The 20,848-nt window shown below is 35.6% G+C and overlaps 1 protein-coding gene across 1 annotated transcript in view; it reads right to left on the bottom strand.

Moving 5' to 3' along the window:
• SLIT3 (slit guidance ligand 3) overlaps nt 1-20,848 on the bottom strand; it is a gene marked incomplete at its 3' end in the record, with an annotated part of 545,814 nt that overhangs the window by 39,953 nt on the left and 485,013 nt on the right. The window contains exons 29-30 of the mRNA XM_083351312.1: nt 15,858-15,951; nt 9,588-9,725 (exon numbers count right to left, since the gene is read on the bottom strand). Coding sequence (XP_083207438.1) covers nt 9,588-9,725; nt 15,858-15,951 — 232 coding nt within the window. The remainder of the gene's footprint in view (nt 1-9,587; nt 9,726-15,857; nt 15,952-20,848) is intronic.

The following is a 20,848-nucleotide window of genomic DNA, read 5'->3' as shown; positions in this document are numbered from 1 at the left end:
CAAATACATACTTAACTTTTTAAAATCTAAATACCATCTATAAAACATTTTGTAAAAATTCTCTCTTAGATTTCAAACTTGTGTAAATTTTACATTCCTCACCCAAATCTTTTCCCACCTCCCACTACTTGGCTGTAAGTACGTTGTGAAAGTTCCATAGACTTCTGCTGATCTTGTTCTTTTATCTTTTTTGATCGTTTTAAAGCAGCACGCGTCACCCTCTGTTCTCTGGGATCATCCAAAAGTGTTATATCTTGATCTCCTCCAGCCCTATTCTCCTCTGTCTGTCCATCTTCAGCCTCTTGATGTTCTCCTTCTCCAGATCCCTTTGCAGCTTCCAGAAGTGTTAATGGGGTTGCTTTTAAAATATTATTGTAAAAATCACGTGCTTGCATCACAGTAACCAGACGGTACCTTTTACCTTCATGCATCACCATCAACCCAGCTGGGATCTCCCATCTGAACCTTATATCTCGTTGCTTGAGCTCTTGCACAAGAAATGTAAAATCCTTCCTTCTCCTTAAAACCTTTGGAGGAATTTCTTTTAGAACCAGAACTTCTTGACCAGCAATCATGACTTTAGTATCATAGGCAGCTCGTATAACTTCATCTCTAATTTCCCTTTTTGCAAAATAAACCACCACATCTCTAGGCAATTTTTTCTGTCTAGCAATCCATGAGTTCACACGAAACACTTTATCCATGCCTCCTTTTATTTCAGATGCTGGCTGGTTCAATACCACTTCGAGAGCCTCAGAAACCAGCTGCTTTAGATCTTCCTTAATATTCTCCTTTAAACCTCTGATTCTAATGGCAAACTGCATCTGGAAATATTGAGCAAGACTCGATTCTCTATCCAATTTGTCTCTTAAATCTTCATTCTCCAATACTTTTGCTTCTAATATAGCATTCTTTTGAGTCAAATCTTCCACTTTTTCCTCCAAAACTTCCACACATTCAGCCACTTTATACACTGAAGACAAAATGTCTACCTTCATCACACTGAACTTCTGTTCCATTCTCTCCTCCATTCTCTCCTCCAACTTCTTCAATTTCTCCTCCATCTGTGCAAATTTATCACCCATTGCTTCCAAAATTACCTGGGCATGTTTTTCCAAAGCATCTCGTAAGTCCTTCAGTGTCAATACATCAGGAGGATACAATGCCTGTAATGAAGATTGTTGCACCGGAGAAGTTCCAGCACTCCGAAGAGTTTTAGGGGGAGGTTTAGCCGCCATCTTTTACTTTCAATTGTGACGCACTTTCACTTTAAGTTTAAAAAAACCATTAAGCTCGAGAGTAAAATAAAATAATCCTCTTCACCTTTTCCTCTTGTACCGCTCTGCCTGCTCTTATTGCTCCATAGTCCTTCCTTCAGGCAGGGGTGGTCGCAGACGCTTGGCTCCGCTCCATAAAGTCAGGAGCAGAGGCGCAGGCCAGCTGGGAGCGACCCAGGCTACGGGGGAGTTCGATCCTTCGGCCGCCCAAGCTACAAGCTCAGGCGGCCCCGGAGAACTCGACCCCTACCTGGGGCCTCTCCCCCTCCTCTTCTCCCGAGGAGGGGGCTTCAAATTCGCCCGAACAGCTGATCGGCGCTGTTTCGGGCGAAAATCACACAGCTGAGCCGCGGGCAGCCTGGGAAGGCTGTCTCCGGCGCCGCAGAGCCACCGGAAGTCCGAGATTATATATATCAAAAGCAAAATATCATGATGACAACCACTCTCATCCAGGCTAATGAGGCAAAATCTCTCATATTCCTTATAAAATCAGTTTAAAGGTTGAGAATCTTCTAAATTTTTCAAAAGTATCAGCATAGAAGACATAATGACTGTTTGGAAATAAAACATATTTGAATGGTGAGTTTGCTGGGGTATCCACATCAATCTCCTTCCATACATAGAATATCTGAAATGCATATTTCTGTCCTGTAGCACAAGAGGCTGAGTATATACAGGACTGATTAGAATTTCTGTGATAATTATGTATTTCCTCCTTTCCCCCCCTTACCTTAAAAACACTGAATAAAGTATGGCACAAAAATGTTTACCTATAGGGGCTTCTGGGGGATGTCGGATGAACTGAAGATGGCTCTGTGAAAGCAGAGCTGATAACCACAGCAAAGACCAAGGAATCAATAAGTAGTCTTTTTTTTTCCTTTCCTTTTCTTTTTTGGAATCTCTCCAAATAAAGAGAGGACGAGAGATCACCAATATGTACTCTGGAAGGCTGCTCCTCACAAGGATTTCTCAGGACAGTGGTCTCCCATGGGTTTAAATGCTGAGAGACAAATTGGCCAATTGCTTGCAAACATGGAAGAAATTTTTATAGGACACTAAATCCCCAAAAGGTAAAGGTTCCCCTGCACATGCGTGCTAGTCTTTTCCGACTCTAGGGGCCAGTGCTCATCAACGTTTCAAAGCCAAAGAGCCAGCGCTTGTCCGAGGACATCTCCGTGGTCATGTGGCCAGCATGACTAGATGCCAAAGGCGCACGGAATGCTGTAACCTTCCCACCGTAGTGGTCCCTATTTTTCTACTTGCTTGGCGGGTCGAATCCCGAGTGCCACATAACAGAGTGAGCGCCTGTTACTCGTCCCAGCTTCTGCCAACCTACCAGTTCGAAAACACGTAAAAATGCAAGTAGAAAAATAGGGACCACTATGGTGGGAAGGTAACAGCGTTCCGTGCACCTTTGGTGTTTAGTCATGCCGGCCACATGACCACGGAGACATCCTCGGACAAGCGTTGGCTCTTCGGCTTTGAAACGGAGATGAGCACCGGCCCCTAGAGTCGGAAATGACTAGCACACATGTGTGGGGGAACCTTTACCTTTACCTAAATCCCCAAACTTCACTTTGTAATTATTTTCAGAAATTGTCTAAAGCTATTAGAGGCATTTGGAATGACAGGTTTGAAAAGTTGGATATGAGTTTATCTTCAACTCTGAACATAAGAAAAATTACAAGCTAAAGATCCTAAAGAATTAGAAATAAGCCGCAAAAAGTTAGCTAAGATATTGATCTCAAAATGAATTAAGGATCCAAATAAATTTGAAAAAAAAAAGATTTTTATTATTAGAATTAATTATTTGCTTCTCATGGGAAACAGACTTATTTTGGATATCCTGGCAACTGCAAGTCATAAAAAAAAGATAATTGATGATTTTAGAAACTGGACACTAGAGGAGACTAAAGATTCTAAGCAGAAGAAAAAATATATACAGTACATAAGCCTGATGTTAGTTAATACTGGAATTACATAACGACAGAAAAATTGTAAGATTGGACATATTAAGGGAGAATGTTTGAAGAATGGAACAAGAAGTTAGCAACTACAATATCAACATTCTCAGTAATGATGTCTGCTTCTATGGACAGACTATGTCTAAAATAAATTAATAAAGAAATGACAAATGTGAAACAAAACTTTATCTGATAAGATAAAATATAAAATATGGAAGTACAATTGAAAAGCAAGAGAATGATTTAGAAAAGAATGCTTTGCTGGATATACAAACTAAACTAGCTAAAACTTTAAAAATTTAAAGGGAAATACAAATGATAAACCAAGAGGATGATCTGGAAAATGTTATTGGATCTACAAAGGATGCTTGTTAAAGTCTTGAAAAAAATCTATGTAATAGAATAAAGAAGAATTAAAGATAAATCAAATCCTGCAGTATTTGAATTAAAGATTAAGACTGTTAGAAGTAAAAGCGGAAAAAGGATATAAAGTTGAACAAGTTTAAAATAAGACATTTTTTGCAATGTTCAAAAACGCCAACCCATTGTGGACTTTTTGCTGTCATCCGGACTGAAAAGTGGATATTTTCTGGATTTGTTTATAGATAAGGGATGGGATATGAAGAGCTATCTATTTAACCTTATATGGGTGAAGTTTTATTAAATTTGTTTTTATTTGTTGTGATGAAAGTTGGAAGTCATTTCTTTATATATTGATTTCTTTATTATATTCTTTTCTTCCTCCACTATTTCTTCATTTCCATACTCTTTTTCTTTCTCTAACTTTATTGTGTATAACTTTTTATTATTACAATTAAAATTCTTGATAAAATGGTATTTTTAAAAAATGTTTAACTATATAGCATACATAGTGCCAGGGCAAGTATGAAGTTGGTGTGTTTGAAGCATGAAGAAGTAGTGAAATGATCATGGTTTAATAAATTCTTCTGCATATTACATATGAATGGGAGCAATGATGGGATCAGTACATATACCTCTGGGATTTGAAAAAAACAAAACTAGAGGGAAACTGAATGGAAAATAACCATCTGTTTGCAGTTGTTTCCTGAGGCGTAATCATACGAATCTGTTGCAACAACAATATGAACAAAAAGCCTTATGGCATGTTTAAAACAAAGCCACACAGGACTTGCTTACTTGCATCTATTTATAGCTATGTTTGTACACATTTTAAACATTTTTTCAGCATAAAAAGTCAATATTCAGTGATTAGCATTACACCTAAAACAAGTGATGCCTGTTTTCATTTGAACTGAATATTTTCTGAATATTATTTACATAGCAAAATGGCTAATCTTCAACAGCATGATTTAGGGGTGATAGATTGCAGTGGGTATGAGAGATTCCTGAGGAATGAACTGCTCCAATTTGCAACCTCACACCCTCAAATAGCCCAGAACAAGCAAGCATGCGTGTGAGAGCACACACACACACACACGTGCACACAGACACATGTGCGTGCACACACACACAAAAACAAACCTTCAACCCTGTGCCTTCTCTGTCAGTAATGGCTTCCTATAACCTTTCTGCAGGTCAGGAAGATCAGGGTGGCACATAAGGGTCTGTCAGAGAGAGGGGGGGACAACCTATTTTCCAAAGCACCTGAGGGCCAGACAAGGAACAATGGATGGAAACTGGTCAAGGAAAGATTTAACCTAGAAATGAGGAGAAATTTTCTGACAGTGAGAAAAATCAACCAATAGAACTTAGCTTGCCTCCAGAAGTTGTGGGAGCTTCATCACTAGAAGCTTTCAAGAAGAGAATGGACAGCCATTTGTCAGAAATGGTATAGGGTCTCCTGCTTGGGCAGGAGGTTGATGACCTAGAAGGTCCCTTCCAACTCTGTTATTCTAATCCTTTAGAAGTTGCCAATTTATGAAGGAATATTATGGATGTAGGGAGTATATTCATAAAATGAGAATGCAGGAGACATAAGAAGAAAAGAAACTGAGACAGAGATACAGAATGGAAGAATACCAGGAGTCCTTGACTTACAACAGTTCATGTAGTGTCTGTTCAAAGTTACAACGCTACTGAAAAAGTGACTTATGACCACGTTTCACACTGCAGCATTGCAGTATTCCCATGGTTATGTGATTTACATTCAGGTGTTTTATTTTATTTATTTATTTTATTTTAATTCCATTTATATCCCGCCCTTCTCCGAAGACTCAGGGCGGCTTACAAGCTTAGCAGTAGCCTTCATTCTATGTATATGCCTGCTTATTAGGGCTTTCATACACCCCCCAAGAGGCATTATTACAAAGTCAGCTTAATTGCCCCCAACAATCTGGGTCCTCATTTTACCTACCTCGGAAGGATGGAAGGCTGAGTCAACCTTGAGCCTGGTGGGATGCGAACCTGCACTGATTGCAGGCAGCTGGTGTTACTTAAGGAGGCATTAGCCCACTGCTCCACCAAGGCTCTTTGACAACTGGGTTCATACTTATTGCATCCTTCTGACAAGCAAAGTCAATGGGGAAGCCAGATTTACTTAACAACCATATTACTAACTTAATAACTGCAGTGAAATTGCACCTCTATGGATATGGTTTGGGATGCTAGCAAGGCCTACATGAGAGGGGTGTTGATATATATGAATAATAAACATAGACGTGCTGTGGAAGCTAGGAGGAAAGAACTGGAGAATGAAATAAAGGAAAAAGAAAAGGCTTTGATTTTGAATTCAGAGGATGTGAAGACTAAGGAGGCTATTAAACTGTTAAGAGGACAATTTGATAAATTAATGGCTGACCAAGTGGCAACCAATTTGCGGTTTGCCAGGCATAATACTTTTTGCAACGCTAACAAACCAGGTAGATGGTTAGCTTATAGATTGAGGAAAAAACAAAGGGCTTCTAATATAGACAAAATTGAGCATAAAGGAAGGGTTGTGTTTCAACAGGACCTTATCAAGGATGCTTTTGTGGATTTTTATTCTAAATTATATGCTAAGGAGAAGATTAATGAAAAAGACATTGATATATATTTGGAGAATGCTAGCATCCCGGTTCTTACGCAAGTACAAAAAGAGGGGATTAATCAATTGATTACAGAAGAAGAAATTTTTACAGCAATTAAGGAATTGAAGGTGGATAAAGCACCAGGTACGGATGGTTTGACTGTGGCTTACTACAAAAATCTACAATTAGAGATGATAAAACCGTTAAAGGAACTGTTCCAGACAATCCAGAGGGGGGGGAAAGGTGCCACCGTCTTGGAGAACAGCTTTTATTTTCTTGATTCCGAAGGAAGACCAAGATGCTACTCAAGTTAAAAATTATAGACCGATATCGCTTTTAAATACAGATTACAAGATATTTGCTAAGGTTTTGGCTAATAGACTGATGAGGGTTCTGCAACAGGTGATTCATGGGGACCAAACGGGGTTTATTAGTGGTAGGCAAATGAAAAATAATGTGAGGCATATAGTTGATGTGTTAGAATTTTTGGAAAGGAACAACCAGATCCCTGCGGCGCTAATTTTTCTAGATGCTGAAAAAGCTTTTGATCAATTGAATTGGCAATTTTTGTTGAAAATTTTAGACAAAATGGATTTTGGGGAAATTTTTTTACAACCGATTAGGGCATTATACCAAAAACAAACTGCCCGAATCATAGTTAATAATAGTCTGACAGAAGCATGTAATATTGAGAAGGGCACAAGGCAAGGGTGTCCGTTATCGCCCTTGTTATTTGTGTTAACATTAGAGATATTATTGGTTAAAATACGGAATTCGGAAAAAATTAAGGGGATACAAATTAGAGATCAGGATTATAGATTGAGAGCATTCGCAGATGATCTGGTTGTTACAGTGACCCAGCCAGAGAACTCTGTTGTGGACCTGATGGAAATAATAACACAATATGGGAAGGTTTCTGGATTTAAAGTTAATATACAGAAAACCAAAATTTTGGCTAAAAATATGACAGTTTCGCAAAAGGCTCTCTTAGAAGGATTAACTGGATTTGAGATTGTTAAAAGGGTTAAATATTTGGGGGTGCTTTTGTCGCCCTCTAATACAAAGTTATATAAAAATAATTATGAAAAACTATGGGGGAAAATTCAAAAAGAATTGGAGAGTTGGGAAAAATTGCAATTGTCTTTGTTGGGACGGATCGCAGCAGTGAAAATGAATGTCCTGCCTAAATTTTTATTTTTATTTCAAATGATACCGATTCTTAAGAAAGATTCTAATTTGGAGGAATGGCAGCGAGGTATCAATAAATTTGTTTGGGCAGGGAAAAAGCCACGAGTTAAACTTAAGATTATGCAGGATACTCGTGAGAGAGGTGGTCTTAAAATGCCCAATTTTAAACTATATTATGAAGCTGCTGCATTAGTAGGAATAAGTGATTGGATTAATTTGACACAAGAGAGATTATTAAATCTTGAGGGCCACGATTTGTTGTTTAGCTGGCATGCATATTTGTTGTATGACAAGAAGGTAGACAACGTGTTTAGAGTGCATATTTTAAGACAGGCATTGTTGAGAGTTTGGAAGAAGTATAGACATAAGCTAGATTGCAAGATACCACTGTGGGCAATTCCAAAACACGCAATAGAAAATATACATGCTGGTTTCAAACATGATGTGACTACATACAAGGAGATCCTAAGCTTGGAAAGAAATGTCTGGTGTTTGAAATCATATAGCCTCTTGCGAGAAGAGGAGGTTGTTCAAAACTGGTTTCAATATACTCAGTTACGGGCCAGGTGGAAAGAAGACCAGAAAAATGGTTTTACAATGACTGATGAAAATTTGATAAAGCAAATTAGAAATCAGGGACCAGCACATATTAAACGGATATATCTTGCGTTGATAGAGATTGACTCAGAAACAGAACTTGTTAAGGATTGTATGATAAAATGGGCCCAAAACATCCAGGAAGTTATCACAATGGACACGTGGGAAAAGATTTGGGTGTGGAACGTAAAATTTACACAAGCTCAAAATCTAAGAGAGAATTTTTACAAAATGTTTTATAGATGGCATTTAGATCCTAAAAAGCTTGCAAGTATGTATCCGAATTATCAGCCTAAATGTTGGAGGTGCGGTGATGAAGACGCAACATATTTTCACATATGGTGGACTTGTAAAAAGGTTAAGGCTTTTTGGATAAAAGTCTGGTGGAACATGCAGAAGATTTTTAAACAGAGGATAAAGTTTTGTCCGCAACTTTTTTTGTTGGGAATAATTACAGATGTTACAGTTGTGGACACCAAGTTGATGTTGAATTTAATTACGGCAGCAAGACTTTTGATAGGTCAGTATTGGAAGAAAGAGGAACTGCCGACCATAGAGGAGTGGACATTAAAGGTTTCCGACCTGGCAGAGATGGCGAAGATTTCGGCCTATTTGAAAGATCACTCGCAAGAACGCTATATTATGGAATGGAGAAAATGGATTGAGTTTATCCAGAACAAGTATAGGGTTAAGAAGTTTCATGTAGCATTTGAATAAGTCTTCTTTCTTTTTTTCTTTTTCTATTTTAGTTTCTTTATATATATTTAATATTACTAAGGCTTGTTTTATCCTATATAAGCTAGAGAGTGATGGATTTTAGAGTTTATAGTTGTTAGTATACAGTATGGTTGTTTATGATTGTTTTTTTATATATATACCTTGTATTTAGCTCTGGGAAGTCGGGGGGGGAGGGGGGGAGGGGGGAGAGGTAGGGGGGAGGGAGAAGGGAGGGGGGACTTTTAAAGAAAAATTGTATGTTAAAACTTTTCAATAAAAAAAATAACTGCAGTGAAATTCACTTAGTAAATGTGGTACAAAAAGTTATAAAATGAGGAAAAACTCACTTTACAAATTTCTCACTTAGCAACATAAACTTTGGGCTCAATTGTGGTCGTAAGTCAAGAACTACCTGTATATCACTAAAGTAATAACTACCTATTTTTCGCCATCTCAATTTTTCTGTGTTATATTGTGTTATAAAAATTCAGTCATTGTCTTGGCTTAGCACACTTAACCTTAAACTGTAACTCTTATCAGAGTACTGAGTAATTTGATAATGAATCAAAAAATATTAAAAATCATATATCATAAAATGCCTTTCAAAATGCACAATGTACCCTTGTGTTTTAAAGCTTCCAGTTAGACCTGCTAAGAATTAAGACACCTTAATTTGTTTAATCACTTATTTTGCCCCTCATTTTCCAAAGACCTAAAGGAATAAAATAAAGGATATTTCTGCTAAAAATAACTATCTCAGTAAATGGTAAACTATTAGACACTGTCAAAAAAGCTGCTGAACGATAAGGTCACACACTATGGTTTCATAAGTACCTCAGAGTAGATCAAGACCTTACCTAAATCCTTGAGGACAAATGCAGGTGTATCCATTTACAGCATCTACACACATGGCACCATGGCGGCATTTGTGTCCCATGCAGTCATCATCATCTGTTTCACAGTGCTTTCCACTGTAACCTGGCAAGCATTCACACCTGCAACAAGACCATTAATGACTCCATTAATACAAAGTTGCATACTAGATTGTATCTCCAAAACCTGTTCACAATATGCATGTATATGAAACAGATATACAACCCAAAATAAAATAGCACTCTCAGTCATACACGAGAGATGAAGTGCATTAACTGGTATAGCTTTTGTTTTTCTTAATGAGAGGAAAAATGCTTTCTAGTTTATTTCCATGTGTGTGTAAGTTTTAAAGGTGGTTGATAAAGCACAGAGCAGTGTTTCTTCAACCTTGTCAGCTTGAAGATAATCTGGACTTCAACTCCCAGAATTTCCCAGCCAGCACATCCTCTGAAGCTTAGCTTTTAAAGTTACACACTAGAAATAGCAGATCTCTCTGGAAAACTGGGCAGTCTCTCAAAATCTTCAGTGTCTTTTGGAATAGCCTAAATGTACAGCATAAGCCACATTCCAAGCCTCCCTGGAAAATAATAACATATTCAGACCTATGCCAAAGAAGTACATTTCCTAGATTAATATTTAACATATCTGGAAAAGGCACTTCCATATACTTTTGGGCTGTAGTTACAACCCTCTTTCTTAGAATAAAAGATTGAAATAGAAAATGAGACAGAATTGCATCAAACTTAAGAAGTACAGATAAGTAGTAGGGTTTATCAACTAAGATTATCTTATTGGGCAGCAGAGATGGAAATGTTTACGTTTCACCAACCTGAGTGCATTACATACATAGAAAATGACTTATAAGACCACTTCAAGCATTACCAAAATCTTAATACAGCTGTACTAATAGACATTTTATTTAATGTATACTTCTAACAAATAGAGATATATCAAAACCTAGAGCTTTCATTAGAATAAAATGCTGCAATAATTAATGCAAGTTATTTTCTAATACAATGACAGAGGTGCATCCTAATGCTAGCAGAAGTTTAGTACAAATTCCTGGTGAATAATGGAAAGGGTTTTTTCCAGTTATATAAAAGTCTTGTAAAAAAAAGGCATTTTTAAATCTCAAAAGATCAGACACCAGACATTTATTTAAAGGGGAGTCAATTCTAGAGACCAGGAACTATATGGGGGAAAAAACCCTCTAAAATGTGAAGATGCTATTTTAATGCAAGAAAAACTGATTGACCTTGATTGTACAATTTAGCTGATCTCAATGGAACATTAATTATAATCTAGTCATTCAAATAATAGAGAATTTAAATGGATAATGTTCCTGAAGACTCAGCTGATATAGGGATTGGCAAAAAGTAGATATTTACAAGTAGTCCTCAACCTTACAACCACAACTGAGCCCAAAATTTCTGTTGTTAAGTGAGACATTTGTTAAGTGAGTTTTGCCCCTTTCTTGCCACAGTTGTTAAGTGAATCACTGCAATTGATAAGTTAGTAACCTGGTTGTTAAGTAAATCTGGCTTCTCCATTGACTTTGCTTGTCAGAAAGTTGCAAACCATGATCACGTAACCCTGAGTCACAGCAACGGTCATAAGTATGAACCAGTTGCCAAGCGTCTGAGTTTTGATCACACAATCATGGGGATGCTTCAAAGGTCGTAACTGTGAAAAATGGTCATGTCACTTTTTAAGTGTCATTGTAACTTTGAATGGTCACTAAACAAACCATTGTAAATCGAGGACTACCTGTACTATAAACCTGAACAAGAGGATGGATAGCAGAATTGGAAAGATCTGTCAACAAACTATAAATCCAAGCAGGACATCACTAAGTTCAAAGGTAACTACTTAGACTTTCTGAAGTTTGATATAAACAAATTTCCCTTCTACTGTGGGGTTCTTTAAATAAATCACTAAAGGAAGATTTCAAATTCTTAGTCCAAATAAAATTGATTGTTTTACCATAATACTAAACCTATTTTTATTTCCCTATTCATTATTTTGTGACTTAAGCCCAGTTAGGTTTGAAGGAATTCAGCCGAATATGCATTCAGGCCTTTGTCAGTTTTGCAGCTAAATTTTATTGAGGAAATCAAGTGTTAACTTGCCTCTCAATCTAACAGTGTCATGATCTCTGATAAGATCATTCATTGTTGGTCTCCTTGCTGCTGGAATTCATCCACACTGGATTTCTTGCCAATCTACAAATATTCAAATCTGTTCAAACTAAATTCCTAAATAATTGCTTCAATTGATATTATAATAGTGGCTGTTATTCTCTACAACAGGGGTGTCAATCTGCCGGCCCATGGGCCAGATGCGTCACTGCAAAACCGCACCCACCCCATTGCTGGCAATGGAAAAAAAGTTGTGATATGTTGCGACATGTCATGTGACGTTGCGAGTTTGACACTCCTGCTCTACAACATCTCTTATCAGTTGCAGTTATTCCTCTATACCTTTGAATTGAAGAACAGGAGACCGTCTCTTATTAAATCCAAGATTACTGTTTTTTAAAAGTTTTGAAACAGCATAACAACCAATTCTATCAATGTTTCAGGCATACTGGCAAGCAAATGGTGTTCATAATCATTTGATGTGGGAGGAAATAGCAGCATTTAATCCTCTTGATTTATTGATCCCTGTTGTCCCAAATAAAGTGATGTAATAACAAATGATGCACACATCCTTATTCAAAGCTGCCATGGATGACATTTTTTATATATATTGGCTATTGTCATAATGATAGAACCACCACTTATCTTGGAAGACAGCATTAAATCAATGCTTTAACTTTTGTCAGTAATTCCATGCTACAGAATAATAAAATGTATTTATAACTGTGCTCTAAGACTTTGTGCAATTGGAACAACAGCTTCCTTCTCTGGAGATATACAGTATATTAAATTAGTGTGTCTGTGTGTGTCTCTGTGTATACACACACACACACACACACAGAGAGAGAGAGAGAGAGAGAGAGATATCTGAGATCCTTAAATGTTAGAGCAATTGGGACTTGACTTGTGTTAAATACTACCGCTGGTTACGTTCATTTCAGATCATTTATATTGACTTTGGCCTCAGGTTTATTGAAGGATCGCAAACCTGAAGCCAAAACCAATATAAGTTGTCTGTAATGAAAGTAACCAGAAAATAGTGTTACTAGTAGTCAAATAGTCAAATACTTTAAATTATTTCAGTTACTCTTTTCTTCTCTTTTTTAAAAATTGTCATTCCTGTACTTATGTGCTCCTTCCTTCCTCAATCACTGATGATCATGAATTTTCAGATCCCTGGAAGTGATAAATCAGAAGGTAGCATCTCTTCCAAAGAAATAAGTTGTAATGAGAGGCAACTCACTTTATCAGATACATAGAAGAATATAGGATTTACACTGGAAGGTCCACTTAGCTTTATTAAAGCTTTATTGCTTAATTGAGATAGAAGTTTTAATTAATGTGTTGAATGCATGCTTTTGTTTCATTTTGTTTGTTTGTTTATTGTTTTGTATTTTATTCTCCATGTGTGTGTGTGTGTGTGTGTCTGTGTATAATTCTAGTTTACTCTAACAGCTGCTTTATGGAATCCCCAAATTTGTTACCATGGGGCACCTTTTAGATGAAATCCAAATATCAAACCAAAGAAATTAAGGCATAAGATAAAAAAGAAAAGAAAAGGTAGCTAAATCTAATTTATATCAGCATCTTTATTATTGTATATCTCTATATCCTTGCAAACTATCCTTGCTTCCACTATTTCCATATAGCAATTCATACAATGTCTTTTGTTCTTAATTCTTATCATCTCTTTATTCTTGAGGAATTCCTTAACTCTGTCAAACCACAACTTGTTTGCTCTTTCCATTTCTTCATTCAAATATTTGTTTTGTGGTTTGATTCTCCCTACATGATTAGATGTCATCAACAAGCTTCTTTCATAAATGTCATTGGTTTCTGAGACTAAGCAAGAATCAATGTTTGTTTCTGTTCTTCCTTAGAAAAGATCATTTCCAACAATAATTTAGATGATTCAACTATTTTGTTTTACCTTAGGAATAAGCTGTGGCTTCATCCTATTTCTTCTGACTGGAAGTAAATTGAAAGTCATAATATATGCGTTTTGGTTTCAGTAGTAAATAATAACTATAAATTGGCAAAAAGGAAAACACTTCGGTGGGCTACTTAATAGGGACACAAAAGGAGACCCCAAGTGGGCATCCTCTGGGCAACAGTAATGTCACTAGTTGATCCTTTCACCATGGAAGTGTTTTGGTGTTTTCGACATGGAAGTATAGTATAAGGAAAACATTTCCTTCATTTTTTGTAACTTACTGAAATATAAGGAATCACACCTATTCTTTGAACAACAAATTCCAAATTTCACTTGCAAATACAACAACTATATTTGAAGAAGTACAATTAATGAATGGATGTGCATTTTACTTTCTCCCCAGGGCTTGCATAAATACAGTGTGCAATGGGGAGAGACAGTGCGTTTATTAGCTTGGTCTGGAATGAGGGGTCCTTGGTGCTCTCTCTGAACTTGGTTGTTTTCTTGCAGATGTTTCATTACCCAAACTAGGTAGCATCATCACTAGCACTGATGATGTTATCTAGTTTGGGTAATGAAACATCTGCAGGAAAACAACCGAGCTCAGAGAGCACCAAGGACCCCTCATGTCAACCCTGAGGTAAAAATATTCTCTGTTACTGTTAGTCTGGAATGAGAACACAGCTCACTATTCGACTATACAGCCAGTTAACTATACTTGCATTGTTATGATATCTGAGGGACATCATACAAAGCTTAGAAGATGTGTTTTCCTCTTTAAAGGCAGATTTTTTTTTCGCAGAGAAAGAAATTAAACTTTCTCTTTCCATTCCTAGTGAACCTCTAAAGCTACATCTTCCTGATATTAAAAAAAAATGAAGGTGTGTTGACTGAAAGGCATGCTGAAAAATGGAAATATCCCCTGGAACAATTCTTTCCTAATTTCCAAGCATGTCCCAAACTGATGTGCAGTCAACATTAGCCTAGCATTTGTGTAAATGTATTCTTTCTTCTTGGTTTCAATGGCAGTAAACTGCTCTTCTGGAAAGTGCATGAAGTAAAGTTTCTTTTCTTCCATAGCCATGTACGCCTACTGAAAGGCCACCAAATCTCCTGTAGTGGGGCAAATTATTCAAAACTGGACAAACAATAGGAATTCTTTCTTCACTAGACCTCCTTGGGTTAACTTACCTTTGGAATCGTGTAAAAGTTCAATGGGAGATCAGTTCTTTTGAAAGGAGATCTCAAAGAACTTTCTAAATCATTAAAAAAAGTGAATTTTTATTTGGAAAGTGATCCTGTGAAGAACCTTATTTGTTTATGCTATTCCATAAAATGGTATCTACTGAATATCATATGCCATTTCGATTATCCTTATAAGACCACACTTCATAATTGATCAAATAATTCAGAATAAATATGGGACTAAAAAGTTCCATTTAGCTTATGAGTAGATTTTAGAGGGATATTGTTATTAATTTTAGTGTTAGTACTTTGTATGTATCTATGTTAAAGGGGAGTTAAAGCACATTATGAATTTGGTTAATTTTATATTATGGATAATTTTTAGTTAGAATATGATTATTATATCTATAACCCTGTATTTAGCTCTGGGAAGTGGGGGGGAAGGAGGGTGGTTTGGGGTAGGTGGGTTTTGGGGAAAAAATTGATCAAATAATTTTGACTCTATCTTCCTATTATTCACTTCCTCCGCATTCCTTATCACCTCTCTGTATTATTTTCTCCACTGTTACAGAATATTCTTTTGTCTTATTGGGGTTACGAAGATAAGAAAACATAAGATATGAGATTTAGTATCCAGATGTGTGGTTTTATTTCCTTTATCTTGCACACTTTTTGCATGTGTGTGTGTGATAGATCTTAAATAGGAGAGAGGTCCCATCTCCAGTTCAAAGGATGAAGGGCTCTATAGCCGGGTGAATAAAGATGAGGAAGACAAGAGAAAATTGTTGAGTGAAGAGTTTAAAAAGATAAAGTGGAAAGTGCTGGACTGAATCATTTTTTTAAAAAAACCTTCAGCTTCATGAAATGTCAGTAAAAATTCTCTAAAAATGATATTGTACATAGAAAGACACTGGAATGTGGCAGTTAGTTAATAAAGTAATTCATTACACTTGTGTCTTAATATACAGTATTTTACCATATCAATGGTACATACTTACTTATATTCTCTATCAAAAGAAATACATTTGGATTCATGTTTGCAAGGGTTTAGTTCAGGCACACAATGGTCGATTACTTCATCACAGAGTTCTCCTGAAATAAAAATAAAGCTTTTAATATAAATTTAGTAGAAGTTTAGTTGCGTGAATTATAATTAGAAGTAAAAATGAAGAATGCTATGAAGAAGTTATTGAGGACAATGATCTTACAACGCTTTTTTTAAAAAAAGAAATTAATGGCATACCCACGATTAAAACTTTTATTGTGGTTTAAGACTAGTCAATGCAGCAACCAAAAAAAAAACATACAGAGACTTTATATATAAACAATGCATAGTATAAGAAACATATTGTAATACTAGAAGATTTAAGGTCTTTATGAAGGTAATGAATGTTAATGTTATCATAAAACAAAATAAATGTTTATCATCGGGCACACGTTTAGAAATGCCGATGTAACCCAAAATGATTATTTGATTGTTACAAAGAAGACAAAAAGAGGAAGTTTGGCAGCCTACAGGATGCATCCAGCATTCTGTCATTGCCTTGTTAGTTTGATTGTAATTCAGCATTACAGGGCTTTTCCCAAAAAAGCCTTATAAGTCTAATTAATATGTAATGTTTGACTTTCAGTGAACAAAAGCCTTCTCCAATTACTACAGAAACCAGCCCAGCTCGACTGTACAAAAATCTCAATCAATATCTGAAAATAACAACACTGATTGTAACTTCAGTCCTTGTGATTCCCAGTTTCAGTCTTAAGCACTGGAGATATAGTTAAGAATGTGCAGAATTTATCTGAAGAATTAGGATTGATCCTGTCCATTAGCACTACTTATAGAGTAGCTCATTTATTGTGAATCACACTCTCATGGGCAAAATGAACCTGATGATGTGAATACTGGCCATGGAATATGTGTTACCTTTTAATGTACCATAAGTGTTTCTCCCTCCCCCAAATAAGTTGCATCATCTCAGTTGAGCAACCCAATTTCACAGTAGAATAAAATAATATTGCTTGGATGCAGATTCACACTTCTAGCTTGTGTGCAATCTTATGACTCATGCAAAGAGAACAAGCAATTCATTTATTATTATGCTGAGTGACACTGAGTGACACTGATGGTATCAAAAGGTTTTGAAATATATGTTGATTTTTTTTTAAAAAATCCCACAATAATGTAATAATGTGATTCAAATCCTTAACGCTAAACAGATTTAATGAGGCGTGGTGGTGAGAATGCAGTACTGCAGGTTAATTTTGCCCACTGCCAGGTCGACTCAAGGTTGACTCAGCCTTTCATCCTTCTGAGGTTGGTAAAATGAGGAGCCATGTCATTTCTCTAGTATACAAACAGTGTCAAGACGTGACCCAACTACCTTTAGTTTGGTTCATGGCTTGTTGCCCATTTGCTGACAGCATCCCAAAGTGTTAGGTCTATCATGTATGAACCTGGGATTTTCTTATAAAGTGAATAAAAAAAATCAGTTTGAGCAGTACTGAAACTGGCATCAATCCAGTTGATGCCTGTTCCGTTTGTGCAAAAAATGTACAGACAGTTTTATTTTTTTAAAATTAGGGACTCAGTCAAAATGGAACATAATGGAGTTAAGCCTTAATTATTATTATTTCTGACAACTGAAAGAAAATAAATGCTGATATTTTAGATATTATCAGCAATTTATACAAATACTAATACAATTTTTTGGAGATTTCAGTGTATTTTAAGGTATATTCTGTCAAAATGTAATACAAATAATATAACGGTGGTGTGTGTGTATACACACACAGTATCTAGATCTGTAAACACACACACACACTATACATACACAAAGTTTATATATATACACTGACATAAATACACAAGATATGTATATATTCAACATATACTATATAAAATTATATGTATGTGTGAGTTTGTTCTTTAAAATCAAGCTGAGGTAATACAAAGAGGAATCAAGGTTTGAAAGCATCATGACATTCCTTTTCACATATATATTTCATATACCTTAAATCAAATAATAGGATGAGATTGTGAATTTTTGTTTTTTGATGAGTTGCAATTTAAGTATTATCTTCCAAAAAGTGGTGATATATATGACTATTCTGATGTTTAGATATAGGGCCAAGAGCCTTAAGTGTCTCCAACCCCACTCCAGCATGTAAGAGTATAATACTTACTTTACAAATTAATAAGCCTATAATAGCTGAATGCACTGCTAGATATTTAATACTATGGGAGGGTAAAGAATAAAGAATCAGAATGTCTGATATATAATCCTCAACAGAAGTCACACTGGCATCATTGTAACTTTCATATAGATTTAAAATAAAATCTAAAAAAGTTAAGATTTTAGATGTATTGGATGCCCATTAAGTGTATCTTTAGGAAGTTAATTGATGGGGTCAGCTAATTATTGGAGATGTAATGCTTAAAATTAACATATTTTCATATGATATGGCCATATACTATGATAGCCATGATTTCATATATACATTTAGTCAGAGATGATTCAGTTTATATTGTGCAAGCTTATATTCTCTTGAATTATTTACTAATGACAAGAGTGAAATAGAGAAATAACAATGGAAGAATATACATTTTCTATTAATTATACAGTGATTTGGAGAACTTACAAATAATTTACAAATATTTCTTAAAAATAATTTAATGCCAAGCTTTTGAAATTTGGAATGTGTATATGAGTTAAGTTTCATTTTTCATGTTTTCATAATGTTAATAAACTTAAAGATTAAGTTTGGGATGATATACTTTTGAAACAATGCTAATTTTTGATTACTGTATGATCGTTTCCTTGCACATAAATTGAGATACTTTTTTATTTTTGAAATTAAATATATTTTATATTGATCAAACCTACATTGCTTATTGTAAGTTATATTGGTGAATAGGATAAACGAGGCTTCCTCAACTTCTTACCATTGAGATGCAGATGACTTTGGGCCACTTGCTCTTTCCCAGTCTTAGGAAGAAGGCAAATCCATTTCTTAATTACTTCTCAAAATCTTTTTAATTTGTTCTGGTCTAATTTATTGTGTTTCAGTGTTTTTACATTAAGAGGGAGACATATGCAGCAGACATCCCTGACTTGTTGACAGGATTAGGATAACTTCTTTAACGTTAAGAGACTTTTCACTTTTTAGACATCCCAATGCATTATGAGCCTGTTAAACCAAACTACTACTTTTAATGAAATATGGTCTAAATTCTGACATTATAATTATCCATATTATAATTGAAGGCTAGTGGATATAGCTACATTTTAAAGGCACTCTTATTGCATTACTGCCTATCTTGGGGTATCCAGTTTGTCCTGAGTCCAGTAAAAGTCTTTTTTTTAGCAAAGGCTTGAATGCAACTTGGTATATTCACAACTTGTTAAAGACTGTCCAATCCAGGTTCCTATGAAATTTCCTCAACAGCACTGGTCTTTGTCCAATGCTGTGCTTCATACAGAAGCAGGAGTCCTTAAAGCTGAAGCTAGTACATGGATCAATATCTTCAAATTTTCATCATTTTTCAAAAATGGGAGAAAGCAGCTGAAGGAAAAGCTGCATTACCAGTTTCTTCTCTCACACATTGATTACAACAGGGTATGACTCAGTCAAAAAGAATATAGACAAGTATTTTCTATAAAACTACAGAGTGAGAGCTATCTAATTCTTGCTAATATCTATTTAAGTAATCATCAGACTTAACCCTGCATGTATTTTAATCAAATTACTATGCCAAAATTCTGAACAGCTCTGACACCAGCACTCTGTAATGTCTTATAAACTGTTGTTTTTGGAAGAAAAATTCCAGAAAATCCCATAAAGTGAGGAGATTGTCATTGTAAGTCAAGAGCAATTGAAATAACAGTCCACATGCTATTTTATTATCAATTTTACCATGAAGTTCGACACAAAGTTATTGTGCCCTTATTACAGGTAGTTGTCAACTTACAACCGAAGTTATGAGGGATATCCCTGGAGGTACTCATGACCTTAAATGAAATTGGCATAGTTGGTTCCACACTACAATCACATGACCACACTTGGCAACTGGGTTGCATTCACAGACATTTTCATCCCATGATCACGTCATGACTTTTATGATGGTTTGCTGAAAACCGGAAGTAAATGCCTTTTCTTCTGGTTTTCAGCACAACTATGCCTATGCAAATCACTGGTTATTTAGAAACCATTGCAAAAAAGATCATAAAATCAGATTGTGACAGGCAGTGTCCATTACGGTTGTAATTCAAGGACTATCTATATATCTATATTCATATTGCACTGACTCCTTTTATCTCGGTTATCTTTTAGCTGATCACAGTGATATACTGTCTAACAATATTGACACATTTTGACATATAGCTGGCAAAATCTGTAGGATTTTACTAAGAACTAAGTAACTATATTTTTACATTTAGCTTGTTTCCCTTTAAAATATTATTTTATTTGATCAATCTTCTTTAATTTTATTCTGTTATATTGTAAGACTTCTCACTGACTGAAGTAAAGTCCTTTGTGTTTGAAAGTACTGATGGATTTGGTGATTCACAAAATAACTATTTGCTAGTTGGTGAAGATGTCTCCATCCCTTCCTATGTCATAGAACATTCTGTTTACCTGTTTCTTTTCCCCCCCAGAAATGGAGCATATTTTAGAATAGGATACAATGTTATAATAGTTATATTTATAATTACATTTGCGGCCCAATTTTTTTTTGAAAAGACAAATAATACTAAATGCTGATTCTTTGGTACAATGCAGCTTCCACTTTTTTTAAAGAAAGGTTAGAAGAATAATCAAATCATTAAAAAATCAAAATGAAAATCAATGTCTGGTGTGGCACAGGATGTGGCAGGTGATAAGGAAAAGATCTATTGGATATATAGTTGTTTGCAGTCACCATGGGACCTATTTCTCAATAGCTAAATCCTTTCTGCCCCAAACTCAATGAGGAAGAAGCAATATTGTGCAT

Source organism: Vipera ursinii, assembly GCF_947247035.1.
Source record: "Vipera ursinii genome assembly, chromosome: 2".
NCBI classification, from domain to species: Eukaryota; Metazoa; Chordata; class Lepidosauria; order Squamata; family Viperidae; genus Vipera; species Vipera ursinii.
The sequence above is the reverse complement of the archived record's forward strand: the minus strand, read 5'-3'. Positions and strand labels throughout refer to the sequence as shown.